This window comes from Anabrus simplex, chromosome 7 (assembly GCF_040414725.1).
Source record: "Anabrus simplex isolate iqAnaSimp1 chromosome 7, ASM4041472v1, whole genome shotgun sequence".
Lineage (NCBI taxonomy): Eukaryota > Metazoa > Arthropoda > Insecta > Orthoptera > Tettigoniidae > Anabrus > Anabrus simplex.
In genome coordinates this window covers 303063292-303084510 of record NC_090271.1, presented here as the reverse complement: position 1 = coordinate 303084510, position 21219 = coordinate 303063292, and the positions used below count along the sequence as shown (strand labels likewise).

The following is a 21219-nucleotide window of genomic DNA, read 5'->3' as shown; positions in this document are numbered from 1 at the left end:
TATGAGTATCTTTAATTTTATTTTTAAGTTGAATGATTTTATTTCTATCTTCGAGTTGAGATTTGGTCATGCTTTGGGTAGGTGATGTAAAGGTTTTCTTAAGCTGTTTGTTGGCTTCGTGTCTGAGTTCATCTTGTATATCATGAGGCATCTTCTTTATTGCTGTTTCCGTTTCTACTATTAGTGTTTTCGCAACATTTAATGGGTTATAATTAGGCCAGTTGTGTTTAGGGCCTTTTGACAAAATAGTGATCTCTTCATCATCAAATGTTGTATTAGATAAATTGATGAAAGGAGAGTGAAAGTTAGCTATAGGGTGACTGGCAGTGTTTGGGTTGATCAGGTTATTAGATGGTTTGTTGGTTATGGAAGATCTGTTGAGGAGGGTTTGAAATTTGTTATCTAATGTGGACTGTTTTTGGACAAGCAAAGTGGATAGTTTACTGTAAATTTTTTCTTGGAAGATGTTCCATTGTGCGTCTGATAACAACATGGCAACTTCGAGGTGGGTTTCATACAATCGGTTGTTTAAAAGTGATTTTTTCTTATGTAGAAATTTCAATTCATTTTTGAGCCATAATTTGTTAGTTTTACGGTTAACTTTATATTGATGTGGTAAAACATGTTTCTTATTATTATTCTTTAGGAAGTTTGGAGTCAGATCGTAGGCGATGCATTTCTTTAAGAAGTCTATGTCTTTGATTAATTTTCCTGCAACTGAGTCAGGAATGGGCTTAGCTGAAGAAGTTAGTGCAGGTAAGGGAAGAAACCCTGAATGTTGGTTCAGTGACCTAAAGAGGTTGAGAGCTGGTAGACTTAATGGAGAGAAGGAAGATCCACATCCTATGCCTACAAGAAACTTGATGTAAAAGAAACAAGGCCAGAGAACTGGGTGAAGGGTATAAATTGTTTTACAGCGGTTCTGATAGAAGGAAGAGAAATGGAGTACGAATTGCTCTGAACAAGATCTGATATCAAATGTTATTAGTGTTCACTGTAGTAAAGTGGAAGGTAAGGAAGCATTGAATGTAGTGCTCATGCCCACAAGCAGGATGTGAAGAGGAGGAGAAGGATGCTTTCACACAGAGTTGGAGCAAGAAATTGGTGGAACACCTCAAGAGGAGAGGTTGATTTTAGGAGGCAACATGAATGGTCATGTAGGTAGAGAAAGGAATGATGATATGGGATGAGCGAATGGTGGATGGGTGTTTGGACAAGAATGCTGAAGGGGAAAGGGTGGTGGAGTTTGCTTTGGTATCTGACCTGGTGTTATGAAATAATATTTTTTTTAATGTGACAAACTCCTGGTGAGGTATAAAAACAGAAGTACAAGTCAGATAAATGTTCTTATGTGTAGAAGACAACTTGTAAAAGGGTCCAAAATTGTAAAGTCATTAATGGCGAAGTAGTCGAGGCACAACACAGAGCTTTGATGATGGATTGTGAGTTTCAAACTGGTAGGAGAAGAAGATCCCTGAAGGCGACACCCAGAATAAAGTGGTTGAAACTTAAGGACCCAAGTGTGGAAGGGAAATTCAAAACAAAAATCCTTAAGAGAACAGAACAAGTAGGTGAGCAGAAGTGTTGGGAAATAATTAGCAAATTGGTCAGAAAAATAGGGGAAGAGGTTTTGGGTAAAACATCAGGAAAGGGAATTCTACTGGATAAGGAAAGTTGGTGGTGGAATTTTGAAGTGCAGAAGACAGTGAAAGAGAAAAATGAAGCTAAGAAAAATTAGATGGTTCAAAGCGTAATGAGGATAAAGCACAGCACAAATTAGCAAATAAGGTGGCTAAGAGGGCATTGGGAAAGGCAAAAGTAGCAGCATTTGGTGGTGTACAAAGAGCTGAAAACTAAAGACCTAAAGATAATTTTTAGGAAAGCCAGGCAAAAAGATAGAGTGAATAAGGACTTCACCCACACAAGGCAAATGAAAGACAAAGAGGGTGTTTTTCTGAAAAATGAAGACAATATTAGGAGACAATGGAAGAACTACTATGAGCATCTACTTAACCCATTAGCATCGTGCGTTGCCATATGGCAACGATTTTCGCACCTTTTTCTTTTAGCATTGTTGGCAACAAGAAAGAATCTGGAAGAGTGTGGTGTTATCCGACAGTTAGAGAAGTGTTTGTAGAATAGAATAATCAGCTTTATTTAATTCTAAAATCTACTGTTGTGACACAAGGAGTGGTGAACTGTTGGTTATTTTCAGATTCCTACAACATGGCTGCCAGCTTCGCGTAAGGAGGATATAAAATTTATAAATAAAGTTGTTTCATTAGATTGTGTATAGTAGTGTTGTGCACACTTGATTATATATGTTGTAAGCATTTGAAATAGTACGGGCGCACAGTGCCGTATTAGTGCTTGTTGAATCATTAGTGTTGCCATATAGCAACGCTAGGCGTTTATACTCGGTAAAATTTCTGCAGGTGTCAGATCATGTTACTTGATCCTAATTCATACATCTTCCTTGCAGGAAGAGATTTTCCTTTTCAGAAACACTGGATATGCTACTAAGTGAAGATCTCAATGGTGATATGTTAGTGGAACTGCCCGGTGTAAGTGTAGTTACAGATGAAGGCTCCTGGTGATGAAGATGATGGCGGGCTTATTGATAATCTCAGCTCTTCACAGCTACGTGCCAGTGCTGAAATGAAGCTTGTAAATAATGAAAGAATTAGGATTAGTTACGATGGTGAAGGTGTGTTACCAGAGGACGAAGTGCCTTTTGTGTCTACTGATGCAAGATCTGTTTCAATACCTGAAACTGCAAATTAGTGGGTACCGAAGGGGCTGATTTTGTTATAGGGTGACTGTTGACATTTCCAGAGCCTAATTACAGCAAGTACATTTTCATGAATATTGTTGACATTTTTGAATTGTTTGTGGATAACCAGCTGATTGAACATTCAGTTCAAGAGACCAGGAAGTATGCAATGTTTTTAAATTGTATAGACCCACAAATAACTTCTGATAAAATTTGTTGCTCTATCACCATATTTTTCATTCCTGGAAACAATAAGTTACCCTCCAAGTGTTCTTATTGGGACACGCAAGATGATACGAAGACAGGAAAAGATTGTCATTCTCTGTGTCTGTGCCTAACGCTCAAGTATTGAGGGAAGGCTTTTATCTGCCTCAGAAAATACTGACTACTGTAGTTACTCTATAGTGTGTAACTGCATCTGAATTTCTTTTGTTCTCAGTTTTCCTATTTTTGATTTTATTCTATTGTTCTAGTGAGAGTTTTGTTTTTACAGGCAAAAAGTACATATATGACTCTGTGCTGCAAACAATTAGATTTTCCTTCATTCAATAATTCTATTTTTTTTTAAGCTGTGATGTGAATAAAAAGTAATATTCCATATTCTTACAATAAACAATGCTAAGGTTTTTCAACAGTGTTATTCCACAACAAACAAAAAAACTACTCTGTAACCAAAATTCTTCTATCAAAACTCATTGTTAAAAAATAGGTAGTGCAAGCGTAGCGTTGCCATGTGGCAACATCAAATATCTTATGACTTACGAGGTCCCAAAATTCTGAAACCTGTTTCATTAGTTTATTTTGGTCCCAAACATGCGCTAAACCACAATAAATTAATTAATCTCAGAAAAAAATTAATTCAGGCGCTAATGGGATAATGAAGAGAACACGTGAACCATCCTTAAAGAAGGTGTAACAAATGAACGAGTGAGAGACGATATTAGCAGGTAAGAAATTTTAATGGCCGCTAAGGAAAATGAATTACATTACAAGATATTAGAATCATTCCGTATTGACGGTTTTCACTTTACAAAGGAAACAAATTAAAAGTTTCCTCCTATTCAATACATAACATAATTCCATTGGAATTGAATAGGAGGATACTTTTAATTGGTTTGTTTTGTAACGGAAAATGAAGACAGAAAAAACGACTGCCCTGATGATATCCCCATTGAAATGTGGAAATGTCTCGGTGAGGACGGTGTTGATTTGCTGCGGGATCTGAAGCAGATTTATAGAGAAGAGATTCTACCTTTGGAATGGAAAGACAGCATAATGATGTCTATCTACAAAGAGAAAGGAGACATTCAGGAATGCAGTAATTAGAAAGGGATAAAATTAAGGCCAGATTCAATGAAATTATGAGAAATAAATTTGGAAGAAGATAAAATCAGGGTTTAAAAGACGAAACTGAAAGTACCTTTCGTGAAGAAGAGATTTGCCTGTTATTGTTCATCTAATTTCTGCAGATAATCTAATACCCCAGAAAGCATAATTGACCATGTTTTCTACCTACTCCATTCCAGTTCTCACAAATGGACTTGAAACACGTAGCCTGCATAACAAGGCAAATAGTAAATCATGAGATCAATGAACCAAAAGACCTGGGATGACAAGATTAGAAACGAAACAAACAGGAAGGAGGAGGCTGACCTCAAAATACCTGTTACCGAGCTTGTAGGAAGATGCAGTCTACAGTGGTTTGGACATGTTATGAGGATGGATGGAACAAGAACAGCAAGGAATTACTTTGACAGAGAAGCGAAAGGGGAGGGGCCAGTTGGGAGACCAAGGAATAGATGGATAGACAGTCATTTTGGAGGTCAGCAAGAGGAATGCCAAGTGGGAGGACATAGAGGAGCAGAAACTGTACTTGGACAGGAAGAAGTGGCGAGCGCTTGTACACCACACCCTGGAAACTGGAGCTGGAAAATGATGATGATGATGATGATGATGATGATGATGATGATGATGATGATGATGATGATGAATTTAACAATGTAACTTCTGTAAGTGCTTAACATTGTTTTTATGACATGAGTTGTGTATACTAATTTCTTCAATCATTATAGATTGTCAAAGGCACATTACATGTTGTAAAGGAAAGCCAAAAAAGTAAAGAATAGAGAGGAATTATACTTACTCAGGCATGGTTGTAAAAGGCACACACATAGGACAGAAGAAAATAAATAGTTTGATATTACATCATCAGTCAGAGAGCTGTTAGAGTTTTTCTAAGATGAGATTGTAGACTGACTCTGATGAGAGGACTAGAGGATCTGCATTATCATTACACAGTTTGTCTAAATCAGTGATGCTTATTTCATTGTTCACAAACATGCTGTGTACTTCCGTTCATTCATATTTTGTTATACTCCTCAGGGAATGCAACGAACGTCAGATGGTTGTGGATGTTCTCAATGAATTCTATGCTGCTGTTTTTTATCATATGGTCCAGATATGGACCACTCAGCACAAAACAATTCGTGATTCAGGTTATGTACTGAAGGGTAAGAACTCCTCTGAATATTTGTTATAAATATCTTCTACATACATTGTGTTCTTCTATGGAGAACTGGGCATTGCTTATTTCAGTAAATATCTCTCTCTTTTTTTTCCAGAAGTGGAGTGGTTCTGTCGTAGCAATGTTCGCGCTGTGATGAGGAACCTTCAGAGTCATATCAAGAGTATTTCTCCAAACGACAAATTCTGTTTTCGAGAAAGTTTTCATGATCTTAGGACTCAGGCCAAAACAGAAGTCTTTATTTGAAGACTCGGCATGTGGTACTATAAATTTGTTGTTCCTTATAAATTTTTATATACCTTATTTAACGCTCAGGTGTTTATTGAGGTATAAAAATGATTTGAATTTAAACAACTTTCTCATATCCTTAATACTAGGTGTTAGATTTTTTCACATAAGACTATTTGTAAATTCAGGATGATGTTTAATTGCAGTGCTGTTTTATGTATTGCTCCTAGACAGCATATCACCTTCCTATTTTACTGTATTATTTAAGTGTGTTTTGTGGCTTGTAACACTTTTTGTTACTATTATTTCTATCATATTGGAATAACTCTTTCAAACAAACAGACAAACAAACAAGAGAGATGTTGATTTGTATGTCTGTGGTGGCATATTTACTCTAACCCGTATTATCTTGGGATGCAAAGAATGGGTTCCTGAAAGTGTATTTTGAGTTTATAAGAAGGTAAAACATAACGTATTATACTGGATGTGATATATTTTACACAGCACTAAATACAAAGGAACTTCCACAAATATGTCATTGCAGTTTGATTCGGCAGCCCATTTGTTGCGAATGTGTGACAACTACTGCAGTACATAGAAATATCAATAAACCACAGCACAGTGTGGTGAAGAGGATAGAAAGTTTAATTCTCGTAGACTTGATTTAGTATCCCTTTCTGAATAGGGATGGTGGCTTTGAAGGCAGGAAATCCATAACTTATCACATTGTATGTATCAGCACACAGAATAAAAGTCCCTTGAGTGCACATTAGGTGTAAACTCTTGGCACAGCTATATTAAGAGCCTCGGCTTACCAAGGTGCCTGTTACCCAGCCAGATGGCCTAGAGATATTGGTGTGTCACATTATCAATGTACGGTCTTCTTCAGCTATATTGCATGGCTTTCATAACTGATTTGAACTGGACTGAATGACTCAGACAGTTGAGGCGCTGGCATTCTGACCCCAACTTGCCAGGTTCGATCCTGGCTCAGTTCGGTGGTATTTGAAGGTGCTCAAATAAATCAGCCTTATGTTGGTAGATTTACTGGCACATAAAAGAACTCCCGTGGGACTAAATTCCGGCACCTCGGTGTCTCCGAAAACCATAAAAGTAGTTAGTGGGACGTAAAGCAAATACCATCATCATAACTGATTTGATGTCTCTAGTGAACTCATTAGTTGACCTCATAGGGCCAGGTGAACCCTGTTTCAGTCCAGGACTAAAATCCTTGAACAAACAGTGAATTAAACCTCAGGCCTGCGGGCAAGGGACGGACACATTTCTCCTTCGCCACAGTGGTGCGCCTACCTTAGGTGTCTACCCAGCAAAATTCTCTCTGTATCCTGTCTCCTTTTAGCTTTCAGTTTCAGTGCTTGGAACCCTGGTGTTCACTATATTATTGCAACCTGAAAAGGAAGTCAGAATACTGAAATTGTAAGTAAAGGAAAGGAACAGACAAGCGACAAATCAAGTTGGATGTAAAAACATAGAAACGTGATAAAAACATAGTGGAGGGATGTGTTCACCACTGTATTTCTGTAGTGGTTTGTAGTGTGATGTGTTGTGTGTACATTGTGATAAAAACACAATGACTACCGTTGTATGAACTGATGATTAAAATAACAACAGTTAGTTTGGAAAGAGGCAGTTATACAAAGAGTAGCCTAGGATCATCATGAAAACAAGACTGGACAAGGACAATCTCCACATCTTCACTCATCACCATTTTACACAGCTGGTCTCTTTTCTCATCAGTCCCTGTTCTTCTAAATCTATTTATGTATTATTTATCTAGACTCACAGAGCGCACTGATACTATGCAGCATATTGTAGGCTCTTCAGCTTCGAATGCATGGTTAGCACGTGGTAATGCTTACAGTTCCGCGCATGTTTTCTTACTGCATCGTGTTGGTTATTGGGGATCTGTTGTAGCATTATATGTGATGAAGTGGTTATATATTGCCAAATATTTGCTATGAATGAGACGTGAGAGCTTATACATGAGTTCAGTTAATCGTCAACATTAAAGGAGAGTAAGTTTGGCCTTACGTCTTCTTCTTTCAGGCCTTTTCCCAAGTACCTAGGTTTGGAACTTTGTATGGATTTAGAAGAGTTTTACGATGTCTTTAGTGATGCCAACCCTATGTGGAGGGATGTGTTTACCACTTTTTCTGTAGTGGTTTGTAGTGTGATGTGTTGTGTGTACATTAAGATGTGTAATGAGACAAACACAAACACCTATCCTCAAAGCTAGAGAAAGTAACCAGACAAGGTTAAAATCCTCATTCAGGGTTCCTCTGAACTGAATTAAGTAGGTTGGAGGATTCAGAAAACGTGTTATGAATGTTTAGACTTCTTCTTGGCATTTTTCCTATTCATTTGGTGATACTTCTTAAGAACTAAACAGTTATTCTGAAGAAGCATACATATTTTCCTAACAACTGTACTGGTACTGAAAATTCAGTAAGAATCTTCTGCTTCCTGTTCTGGCACCTTTTTAACATGTTACTTTCGGTGTACTAATATAGGTTCTTAATGTATTATCCCGTTTTGCAGGAATAAAAAGAATCTATTGAGAGGCATTTTCATGCGTGTGCAATGTAAATTACTGCATAATTCCTTAGTACCATCTCCTCAGCGTGCCCTCAACATGGCAGTATGTGCATGGGCAGCTCTTCGCCAGTCACATGCAGCCTGCAGTGTGGGGCTTTCTCTTGTGACAGATCTTCAGTTTTGATATGGAAAGTGTAGGTTAATAAGAAGCCAGATAAACACAAAAATCTTTATACTATGTAACTACTAATGTGTATTTTGTATCTTTACATGCCATGTATCAGTTATAAGACCAGTAGCCTGACTTGTACTTGACCTTACCAATATACAGTGAAACGTTGTTAGTGCGTTCCTCATTAACACGTTTTCCCGCTTAGCACGTCGTAAATTTGAAGTCCCGATTCTCTTCATATTAAATCTATATAAAAATACCTTGGTTATGACGTTACAAATTTTTGCTATTACTGGATAATACAATCACATTTTTCTGAGCCCTGAAAATGATATTTGTCATCCCTTGAGGAAGGAACATAATTTCCAACTTGGATAAGAGCCCTCGCTGCAGTTGCATGATAACGGGAAAAGGCCTTTAATTCTTGAACTTCACAGGATACTTTGCACCTTGGGGGAGCAAGCTATTAGCCTCAGAAATGCTTAGTTTTGCTTGCCGGTTAAGTCAGACTGCATAATAACACAGTGAGCCTGTTTGTGCATGTATTTCGCATTCCATTCAGAAGTTAGAAATGTATTTCGTGTTGAGTGGTACAGTGAAGGGTAGTGAATATTTGTCGCCTACAACTGGAACATAATCATGTGAAATTGACCAGTGTGGTGCATATTTGTCTTGTGGTAGCCTAGTTATGGATACGGAAAAAGTCGTGAAACTCTGAAATTCCTTACTAATGAAGACATAATTAAAATCTGTCAGTAAGTGGACTGGCATCCGCATCTTTAAGCGTGCAGAGTTGGCGTGAATGTCGAAACTCGCAACTTCCAGTTTTGAATCGATCACCTTAGTGGGTCGTGGTCGGTCGAAGTTTTGTCCAATTCAGAATGCCTGCCAAAGTCATTATGTTGCAAATGCACATGGCCAAGTATAACCTCCAGTTCATTGTCTAAGAGTGTAACCAGAAAATGTTTAATAACCCACTGGTCCAAAATAAAAGGCTTCTACTAACATTTGTTTTAGAAAGAGTGTGATTTGCAATAATACTTTGATATTTTGATGGGGCCCATGCAAATGTTTTCATATTTGTTTGGTGTTTTTCACACTTTTCAGTGCACTGTTGTTATTTTATAAGCCTGAGCGGAATAGGTTTTCATAGTTATTCTCCGTGATTTTCACAACTTTTAATACTGTGTTCTCATATAGTTTTCACTGTTTCTGAGGATATACGACATCAAATGCACTCATGCTGGAAAAAATCGTATGTAGTGTTTCCATATCCCTGTTGGATAGTTTTTATTTGTGTATTCAGTAGTACGTTTTCTCACTTAACATGTTCTTTTTCCTTGTCCCCTGCAGAAACGTATTAATGAGGTTTTACTGTAATATTATAAGTGAAATACTATATATATACTGGTATGTGAATAATTCCCACATATTTTTTTTCAAAATCTGATAGCAAAATATTGTGGCGTGGATATTATTTGCATCAAGGTTGGTACAGTGCTTCTGACATACAGAAATCTGGAATTTGGAATTTTTCCACCCATGCTGTTGGCAACTTGGTTTCTGCCATATCATGACATTTGACTTTGTGTGATTTGCCTAGTGTCATTTTCAGTAATAGCACACGTTTAGGATGGCTGGTGTGAGTTCTCGTTGTACAGTCGAACCTCGATATCTTGAACCTTACTTACTTGAATTTTCAGTATCTTAAAATAATTTCAATTTCCCTACCATCTGTTCTATTCTTCCCATGCATTTATTCCTCTATTACGCAAAATTCAATTACACAAATTTCTCCATAGAAACTAAAAATATTCCATAACTCGAATTTTATACAACATTAACTGTTATTTATTTATTTATTTATTTATTTATTTATTTATTTATTTATTTATTTATTTAGCGTATGGCTAGAGATACAGCGTCTATTGTTACAAGATCTACACTATATACATATGTCCAAATTGTTTATATAGTCTATAGCCTCTGGAGTTGCAAAAGCAAAGTCACTAGCACTGCCATTGTATTTTCTAGTGCTGCATTCTTCGATGATGTGCTTCACTGTCTGTTGTGTAGCGCCACAGTCACACTCAGGCGTTGGGATTCTGTTCCACTTGTAGTGGAAGGCTGCACAGTTCCCGTGGTTTGTTCGGATCCTGTTCAGTGCGGACCATAGTCTTCGAGGGAGGTTGAAACCAGGTGGCGGCACCTTCTTCACAGAAGGCATTGTCGGACAGTATTTTTCGTTGAGTCTCTTCTACCATTCAGCAGAAGTTTGGTAGTTGTTGTTCCACAAGTTCATGGCATCTCTAGTTGGTGGTTTTCTCAAACGCAGACGATTAATATTAACATTAACTGTGCAAAACTGCATTTAAGGTTCGTTTGTTATTGTTCCTTGAGGTATTACATCTTCACATTAGACTTTGGTATGTTTACATACAGGCTTATCTGTTCACCCCAGGTGCATTGACCTTAGGCAGTTGGAGTTGTTTGAACCCTTTCCTGGATGGTTTCTTAGTGTAGAAATAACCCTAAGACTCGAATAGTATTGATTGTCAACTGTGTTATGTGTGTAGAATTTCTTCGCATCGCGTTCCGTTGTTGTTGTTGTTTACAATATGTCTTCCGTGTGTGTGTGCGTGCGCGTGCGTGTGTGTTTTTTATAATAAATATGTCTGACTATTCAGGAATTGTACCCGTGTTTTATCGTTTTTGAAGTACATTCCCAACAGTCAGTAACTGTGACAGGACCATTAGACAGTTTTATAATTATAGAAACATTTTTACAAGTAGTATCTGAAACATGAAAATGAATATAGCAATGACAAAGAAATCAAGAGGTGTATTATAGCGATCACTAACAAAGATCTACAATGAGCTTGATGTGTTACTACAGATACTGGGGTAAGACATGGAAAGTATTAGCGCACATATGTATAGTTTAGAAATGAAATATCATTAATTAACAGGTATGGATACTCTTATCTTCACTAATATGATTGAGAACGTGGAGGTTTGAGATGTCAAGTTAGACAAAGAAATCAATTCAACTGACGAATATAAGTTCAAATTTTATAGGGTTTAGACTGTTGTAACAAAATTATTAAATGAAGACTCTTGGAATTCAGAAGCAACTGCAGCATTGGTTAATTCTAACTCGTCACTCCAACATAAGTGTTCATACTGCCTCCTTTTTACCCAGTCTTAACTCAGCCAGCATACAATTTCTGAATTTCCTAGCTTCGTCCATTGACTTGTTACCCAGCTCTAAACACCCAGCAAGGAAATTGAAAGCCAGAAGGCAGAATTGTGATACAGTAATCCTCACACATACAACAAATCAACAAACCCTGAACAGACAACGAAAAGGGTGCGAGAAGAAGAAAAAGAAATATCTGTACCAACTCGCACAGTATTGGCAACATGTGGAGAATTAAAGTTAGCATTAGGAACAGATTCTTCACCTACCATTTCCATGGATGTGTTTTCATTTTATTGCCATATTTTCCTCTCATATACCATTTGATCAATTTTGATTGTTTGTCTGGATGAATGTGATGTATGTGGATGCTGACCCTGTGGTTGACTGAAAAACTTGTTTACAGTGGGGACATTTTTTGGACGAGTTACGTGTATAAGATTTTAGACTAGTAGTAATTTCCAAATGTTTACCCATAGTAATAGTTAATTCGATTCTACTATTAGGTGTTCAGTCTCCCAAACATTCACTAATACTTCACTCATCAGGCTTGACTTGGTGATGCAGGGGTCAAGAGGTTTGCACATGTTGATTACTGGGATTGGAGTATCAGTTTGAGAAATATTCTGAGAGGGACTGCAATCAGATCTGAGTGCATCACTTTTAGTTGTTTGGGATTGCATACCGTATTTTACTTATCAACATGAGCTTTGCTAATGTGAATTTTTTATATACCTTAACAGTTATAATACGTACAGTGTTGTTTCAGTTGTTTCTCATCTTGGCTCCTTATTAGAAACACTGTTTCTTACAAATCTTGGTTGTAATAAGACTTGTTGTTTAACACCAATGTTTCTTACCTCGGTTTTCTCATGACCTGTAATTGTAATTCCTTTCCCTAGTTTTTCTAGAGATACTCAAAATATATCACTGTTATCTATACGTGTAGGAACAAATAATAAGTACTTGAAAAGTTCTTCTATCATCTGTGTACTACCAAATTTATAGAGCTGCAGCTGAGCCATTGTGGTGAGGTCATCTGGCTGAGTTCAGTGTCATTTGAGGGTATTTAAATGTGTCAAACTGTATTGTTGGTCTTTGTCATATTAAAGAACTGTAGCAAGAGAAAATTCTGACACGACGTTTATTCAATCAATCAATCAATACTGATCTGCATTTAGGGCAGTCGCCCAGGTGGCAGATTCCCTATCTGTTGCTTTCCTAGCCTTTTCCGAAATGATTTCAAAGAAATTGGAAATTTATTGAACATCTCCCTTGGTAAGTTATTCCAATCCCTAACTCCCCTTCCTATAAATGAATATTTGCCCCAGTTTGTCCTCTTGAATTCCAACTTTATCTTCATATTGTGATCTTTCCTACTTTTATAGACGCCATTCAAACCTATTCGTCTACTAATGTCATTCCACGCCATCTCCCCGCTGACAGCTCGGAACATACCACTTAGTCGAGCAGCTCTTCTTCTTTCTCTCAATTCTTCCCAACCCAAACATTGCAACATTTTTGTAACGCTACTCTTTTGTCGGAAATCACCCAGAACAAATCGAGCTGCTTTTCTTTGGATTTTTTCCAGTTCTTGAATCAGGTAATCCTGGTGAGGGTCCCATACACTGGAACCATACTCTAGTTGGGGTCTTACCAGAGACTTATATGCACTCTCCTTTACATCCTTACTACAACCCCTAAGCACCCTCATAACCATGTGCAGAGATCGGTACCCTTTATTTACAATCCCATTTATGTGATTACCCCAGTGAAGATCTTTCCTTATATTAACACCTAGATACTTACAATGATCCCCAAAAGGAACTTTCACCCCATCAACGCAGTAATTAAAACTGAGAGGACTTTTCCTATTTGTGAAACTCACAACCTGACTTTTAGCCCCGTTTATCAACATACCATTGCCTGCTGTCCATCTCACAATATTTTCGAGGTCACGTTGCAGTTGCTCACAATCTTGTAACTTATTTATCACTCTATAGAGAATAAGATCATCCGCAAAAAGCCTTACCTCCGATTCCACTCCTTTACTCATATCATTTATATATATAAGAAAACATAAAGGTCCGATAACACTGCCCTGAGGAACTCCCCTCTCAACTATTACAGGGTCAGACAAAGCTTCACCTACTCTAACTCTCTGAGATCTATTTTCTAGAAATATAGCAACCCATTCAGTCACTCTTTTGTCTAGTCCAATTGCACTCATTTTTGCCAGTAGTCTCCCATGATCCACCCTATCAAATGCTTTAGACATGTCAATCGCGATACAGTCCATTTGACCTCCAGAATCCAAGATATCTGCTATATCTTGCTGGAATCCTACAAGTTGAGCTTCAGTGGAATAACCTTTCCTAAAACCGAATTGCCTTCTATCGAACCAGTTATTAATTTCACAAACATGTCTAATATAATCAGAAAGAATGCCTTCCCAAAGCTTACATACAATGCATGTCAAACTTACTGGCCTGTAATTTTCAGCTTTATGTCTATCACCCTTTCCTTTATACACAGGGGCTACTATAGCAACTCTTCCATTCATCTGGTATAGCTCCTTCGGCCAAACAATAATCAAATAAGTACTTCAGATATGGTACTATATCCCAACCCATTGTCTTTAGTATATCCCCAGAAATCTGATCAATTCCAGCCGCTTTTCTAGTTTTCAACTTTTGTATCTTATTGTAAATGCCATTGTTATCATATGTAAATTTTATTACTTCTTTGGCCTTAGTCTCTTCCTCTATCTCGACATTATCCTTGTAACCAACAATCTTTACATACTGCTGACTGAATACTTCTGCCTTTTGAAGATCCTCACATACACACTCCCCTTGTTCATTAATTATTCCTGGAATGTCCTTCTTGGAACCTGTTTCTGCCTTAAAATACCTATACATACCCTTCCATTTTTCACTAAAATTTGTATGACTGCCAATTATGCTTGCCATCATGTTATCCTTAGCTGCCTTCTTTGCTAGATTCAATTTTCTAGTAAGTTCCTTCAATTTCTCCTTACTTCCACAGCTATTTCTAACTCTATTTCTTTCCAGTCTGCACCTCCTTCTTAGTCTCTTTATTTCTCTATTATAATAAGGTGGGTCTTTACCATTCCTTACCACCCTTAAAGGTACAAACCTGTTTTCGCATTCCTCAACAATTTCTTTAAACCCATCCCAGAGTCTGTTTACATTTTTATTTACCGTTTTCCACCGATCATAGTTACTTTTTAGAAACTGCCTCATACCTGCTTTATCAGCCATATGGTACTGCCTAACAGTCCTACTTTTAAGACCTTCCTTTCTATCACATTTATTTTTAACTACCACAAAAACAGCTTCATGATCACTAATACCATCTATTACTTCAGTTTCCCTATAGAGCTCATCTGGTTTTATCAGCACGACATCCAGGATATTTTTTCCTCTTTTCCTTTTTTATTGAAATATATAGCAATTGAAAGGACGGTAAACAAGTCCTAGTCTTCATCATCATCATAGATTTTCCACTCCAGCAGGCCATTCTAAGAGATTCCATTCTCATAACATGGCCAAACCATTTCAGTTGTGATTCTTCTCATCTAAGATAAGATTAAGAAGAATTTTATTTTTTGAAAATTGTTAAAGAAGTGTAGTTAAGTGTAAGAGAAGATGAGTCCTAACTTTGCCACTATGAATAAAGGTAAATAATAATCATTTATTTTTTTATTTTGCATTATGGCCTACATTGGATCACTCTAGTCAATTATACAAAGGATTTCTTGATTTCCTATCAGCCCAATATTTTTTTCATTCTGAGAGATGCCTCCTTCCTTTGTTCTGTTGAAAATACCCTCCCATTAGACCTTTTATTGATTTTGGTCTGTAGCCTGGTGTGTGTGTCTTGAAGTATCTTAATTTTCTGTTTTATTTTAGAGATCATCTATTGTTATTTGTAGTTCTTTAATATCCTCCTTAATATCGGTGATCCATTTAATCTTGGTGTTGCTATTCAATAATTTTTCAATTATTATTCTGCTAATTCTGGTGTCAGGTGTTCCAATAAGATGTCCAAAGAATTATATACATTTTTTCCTAATCTTGCTCAATACTGGTTCAATTTCCTTAAAAACTGTTTTATTTGATGCTATTCTCCATTGTCCATTAAATTGATATTGTTTATTTATACATGTTCTAAAATATTAATAATAATAATAATAATAATCATAATCATCATCATCATCATCATCTTAATCATCACAACTTGTCATAGCCCTAGCTGCTCACTCATTCTTTGGTATGTATGCAATACTGAGAAATTTTCTATTTGAAAATATGACTGAATCTCAGCATGTATAAATGCTGAAATATTCCCAGTTCTGAAGACAAGACTTTTTTTGTTTAAAGTGCTAACCAGTTTTTCATATCTGTCTAAAAATTGTTTCAGCATTTGAATAGTTTTATGAATGTCCTCTTGTTCTACCTCTCTTTAATTTTTAGTATGGTAATTCACAGTATCTTATAGTTGTGATTTGTATCAAATTTGTTTTATTATATATCATTCAGTATTCTTTTTGCATATTTATTTATTTATTTATTTATATTTTTACTTATTTATAAACATTAAAATCATTTGTTGAATTTTTTAAACTATTTAATTTAATGTGTAAATTAAAATACTGTGTGGTGAAATATAAGAGTAATCTCTCAACAGTAATTTTTTAAATTTTTCCTTTATGTTCTTAACTCCTGATTTACCCTTATCCTTAAATAAATAACTTACTGCTGATAGTACAAGTCTATCTTCATTATGGTATGTATGTTGTCATTGGTTTCAAAATTATAGCCTGTTACGTTCTGCACTCTGTTTTGAGATTTCAGGACTTTTCACAGCTATGTTTGATGTAACCTTTTCAGGTGTTATGCCATACCGTAGCTTTTTAAGGGCAATTTTAAGCAGTCTTTCTTCACAGTTCCTCTCTATTTTGAATAGCTTCTCTGTATATATTTTACTAGCACTTACTCGTAGCCTTGCACTTGAGGAATTCTTTCTAGTTTGTTATGAATTTCAACTAAACGTAGCTCACATCTGAGATAACAGCAGTGTTTCATCTTTCCATGCGAACATCCTATGCGAAGCTTGTCAGTGCGAGTGAAGTTGGGGGAATTGACATGTTGAGTCCTTATTGAAGTGCTCATTTAATTAATCAGTCATCTATTCGAACGTATAAGGAAGATTTTATTTTATTAAATATTAGTAACTGGCAAGGATGATCTTATTCAGCAGCACATGTCGCATTTTCTGCAGCGAGCTTGGAGCTCGGGTTTATTTGCTCGCCAGCTAAATTTTGGAGGAGGAATTTTGACATGACTTATACAAAGCAGAACAAGGAAACAATAGAACTCCAACGGCCAGACCAACGTACAACATTTCGGAGGCCCTGGCGATAGGCTACAGGAGCTGGAAATATACATTTGAAGTAAGCATCACAAACGTGATGTGTTGAACCAATGAAAAGATATAGCCACAGTCAATTTGGCTAAGCATTGGTCTGTGTAAGTGATGGCCCCGACCGAGGATACATCGGCATCTTAGAGGACGAATTGATAAAAGCGATGAGTGCGTGGGCTAGTGAGCTTATAATTCAACAAGATTCATGCAGGTAACATCGTGAGAAGTAATTTTTATTTACGTAAGTGATCGTGTGGAGACTTGTAATTTTGTTGGAAGATGCTCAGTCTGCATTTAATCTATTCAAGTTTTCAAATACTGGGAGAATGGCATTTAACTTTCAATTTCCAGAGGGAGAGAAGAGTTTCATTTGATCATTTCAAATGCATAGTAGTCTGCCTGTGTAAATAGTTTCCCGAGGGCATAAACTTTACAATTTCCAGTCTTGCATATACATGGGAAATATCTGACCTAGTTACGGTGAGATAAGAGTTGTTGTTCCGCTAGGCTGAATGAGAACTGATTTCACGGTCAGTGGAAATTACCCCGGCCATAGTACTCTAGTAACCGGTAGGTTAATCTTGACCTAGTTTCTGCATCATGAACTGAGGGGATGTTTTAGACAACATCCAGAAGCAGAAGCAGCGATGGAAAATACATCACTTTTCTACGCCAGGATGAAGACCAAAGGACTGATCAAAGTCTTTTTTGAAGGCATCATCATCGATATGGCTGGCTAAAACACGATGGGGGCCAGCTGTTCCTAAGGCAGGTGGCTAAATGAGTCAGCAAAATGGATGAGTACAAAATTTTCAATGTCAATTCTGCATGTGTGTATGTGGTTTAGCGTAAAAAAATGGATAGGTTAGTTTTGATATTTAATTCAGTAAATTTAGCTTTTGTTTCAAAGGACTATGTCCTATTTAAAGTAAAAGTTAGGAAGCTTGTTAATGTAAATATAATTGTAACGTAAATTTGGACTGTTTGCATGTCACAGCTTGCTTTCCATTTTATGCAGATTTTTTAGCTGAGGGGTTAGCGTCACTTCTTTTACGAGTCAGTTTCTTATTTTAGCCTAATTTATTTTGATTTGTTTTGCTTTTATGTTTTAGATGCAGTGTACATCTTGGGGCTTAAATGTAAATAAGAATTTAAATTAAAGTCAGGAAGAACTAGATTAAAGTATTAAGGGAGCTCAAAGTGTACGGAAACATGCCGTCATGTTTTCTGGGATTTTCTTGCATTATAATAATTTTGTGTGGCTATTTCTAGCTGAGTGCAGCCCTTGTAAGGCAGACCCTCCGATGAGGGTGGGCGGCATCTGCCATGTGTAGGTAACTGCATGTTATTGTGGTGGAGGATAGTGTTGTGTGTGGTGGGTGAGTTCTTGCATGATGTGTGAGATGGTGGAGTTTGGATCCACAAGTTTTGGCAGCGTCGTCTTCGTGATCATTTTGAATATCAAGATGAACGTAAATTAGTGTTTGACTCACAAGTTTCTTGAACACAGTTTCGTATTTCAAGTTCCGAACAGTTAGAATCAATTTTTCTGTAAAATTTTATTATTATCAATGCGAGTTTCTTGAGTTGTGAGATGAGATATTTCAGTAACTTTCTGATGTTCAGACATGATCGATTGTCTATGTGGCAATTTCCAAGTTTCAGATTATGGTATTATTACAGAGTTGGCCACTTTATTATTCATGTTTAACTTTATGAGCGCGAGTGCTTTGATTTGTGACCAGCGCGGTCTTATTTCTTTTCATGCAAGCAAACATTAGATGTTGTCATTTATATTTGTATCAGTTTTTGACAACTTTAGGACATGTGATGATTTTGAGTAAGAGGACGCGTTCCTCATTTGAAAGGCCTGCATTTCTTTTTCCATGTTCGTGTGACTTGCCTCGGGTAGACTGTTGAGCAGCGTGTGTAAAGGGTTGGACCCTGTGTTTTTGATTTTTGCTGCTTTATTTTGGGAGACTGAATCTCCACTTTTGTGTCATTCCGCCGTGTGTTGGTGAGGGTGATGTTTGTCTACCGAGGAGAGTTTTATTTGAGTGGTCTATACTTCGTGATGATTTAATTTTTTTGTCCGTGTGTCTACGGTTGTTGCTGTAGACAAGATTTTATATTGCAACGTTTAGTTTGAATTTTCTTTTGTGATATAACCGCGCTGGGGAATATTTTTGTGTCATGTAATCTATTTCAGTAACCAACATTGAATCATGTGTTGAAAGTTAAAGTCTGCTCTGTTATTTTTATGAATTTGTCTCATGTAATTTATTTCAGGAATCCACGTTGATTTGTGCATGTTGTTATAAAGTCAACCAGTTGATTGATTTTGTGTCATGTGATTTATTTCTGGAACCTGCGTTGAATAGGATATGTTGCTTAAAGTGTGAAATTATGTTTCCTTATATTTTCCATCGAGGTTTTGAATGAATGAGAGTTGCGTGAATGCAGCATGCGTTTCTTGGTGAGCCATGGAAAATATGACACCATGTTTTGTTTCTTTGAATGTGCATATTTGCCATTTATGTGATTTTATTGTGTGTGGTTCTGACCCACAGTGTTCTGTTGTGCTCATGAGGTCGCTTATGATTGAGGCGTATATATTTGTGCATAGGATGTTTTACCACTGAGCGTGTTATATATTGTACAGGTAGTTTTTTTTGTCTCCCTTTTTGCGCATTAAATCACATCTTTTCTTAAGGTTAGGGACCTTCACTGCAATGTCAAGTGTGCAGGAAATGGGAACGTACTCATCTACAGTTGAAAGTGTTAACAAAAGTAAAGTCAGGAGCGTGGTGCGAGCACGCAAGCCCAAGGTGTAAAATTAATGAAACTTCAAGATTTGATTTGATATGTTAAGTATGTGTGTTGGCATACAATTGTATATTTGTATGATTTCTATTTTGAGTCCCAAGATGGACTTTATCAAGCTGAAAGAAAAAATCTGAGTCATGTAAAAATTTGGATCATTTGATACTTCTGCTATTTTTTATTTTTTCCATATTTTTCTTGTTTATTTTAATAAACAGATTCTCCTTCAAAATTGACGTCATGCATCGCCTTGCTTTATTTGTAGCTTTTAGTTGACCTCACCGTGTCCATATTAGTTATGTTCCCCATCATTCCAGGATGTATGTATTTTTAGGGTATTATCATAGTTTGAACTGTCTTGACGTCATGCATCGCCTTGCTTTATTTGTAGCTTTTAGTTGACCTCACCGTGTCCATATTAGTTATGTTCCCCATCATTCCAGGATGTATGTATTTTTAGGGTATTATCATAGTTTGAACTGTCTGGCTCCATGGCTAAATGGTTAGCTTGCTAGCCTTTAGTCACAGGGGCCCGGGTTCGATTCACGGCAGTGTCGGGAATTTTAACCATCGTTGGTGAATTTCGCTTGCATGGGGGCTGGATGTATGTGTCGTCTTCATCATCATCATTTCATCCTCATCATGACGCGCAGGTCACCTATGGGAGGCAAATCAAAAGACCTGCACCTGGCGAGCCGAACATATCCTCGGACACTCCCGGCACTAAAAGCCATACGCCATTTCATTTTCATAGTTTCAACTGAGCACCCCTATGAGCGGCTGACTAGTCTGGGGCAAATTACCTTGATGGTAGAAACGGGGACAATGTATGACAATCTCTCAAGCAGTTGGCTGAGAGAAATACAAGGAAGTCTGGACCATATGGTGGAGGGTTTCCTTTCCCACTTTTGCCTTCGTCACTTCACAAGTAGGAGAGATAACCTCACTTCTCTTCTTGCCTCCTTACCTGAATGCAAATGTGCTGAATCTGCCATAGCAAAAGTGTACGTGATTTTTTAAACATTTCCTAAACTGGTACTACTAATCAAAAATACATTTTGTAGCATAAATATTTGATCATTAATGAACTCTATTGCTTATTGGATAGTTTTTTTTTTTTTTTTGTTAGAGTGGAAGCAATGTTTTTTGAAGTTTCTCAGTATATCAAGACTAATGCAAGATTAATAAAACTAATGAATAACAGTATGACATGTTTTGCTCTTGTAGGAATGTCATTAGATTCTGTTGCCACACTTTTTATTATTGTAATATGTTGGCAGGGTGGTAAATAAATACACAACTGTTAGTATTTTCTCTAGGATTTTTTAACAAATGCTAATTCTTACATAACTAAACAGGCACATCAGGGCCACAACTTAGACCAGCACAGTGCACACTTTACAATGGTTCCGCTCTCTCTGCTCTCACTGTTCAGTCACATACACTATTACAAATTACACTCACTCTCCTCAGCTCACACTTATAAATAAAAC

The 21219-nt window shown here is 36.9% G+C and overlaps 1 protein-coding gene across 2 annotated transcripts in view; it reads left to right on the top strand.

Annotated features, from left to right (window-relative positions):
- The window catches only part of LOC136877131 (ELMO domain-containing protein 3), a 101638-nt gene extending 87278 nt beyond the window's left edge, over positions 1–14360 (top strand). Inside the window, exons 6-7 of one of the 2 annotated variants that reach the window (XM_067150942.2) lie at positions 5156–5283; positions 5398–14360. In XM_067150942.2, the coding sequence (XP_067007043.1) occupies positions 5156–5283; positions 5398–5543 (274 nt within the window). In that variant the 3' untranslated portion in view covers positions 5544–14360. Of the gene's footprint in view, positions 1–5155; positions 5284–5394 lie in introns of both variants that reach the window. The other variant, XM_067150941.2, reaches the window with a different exon arrangement.
- The last annotated feature ends 6859 nt before the right edge of the window (positions 14361–21219 follow it).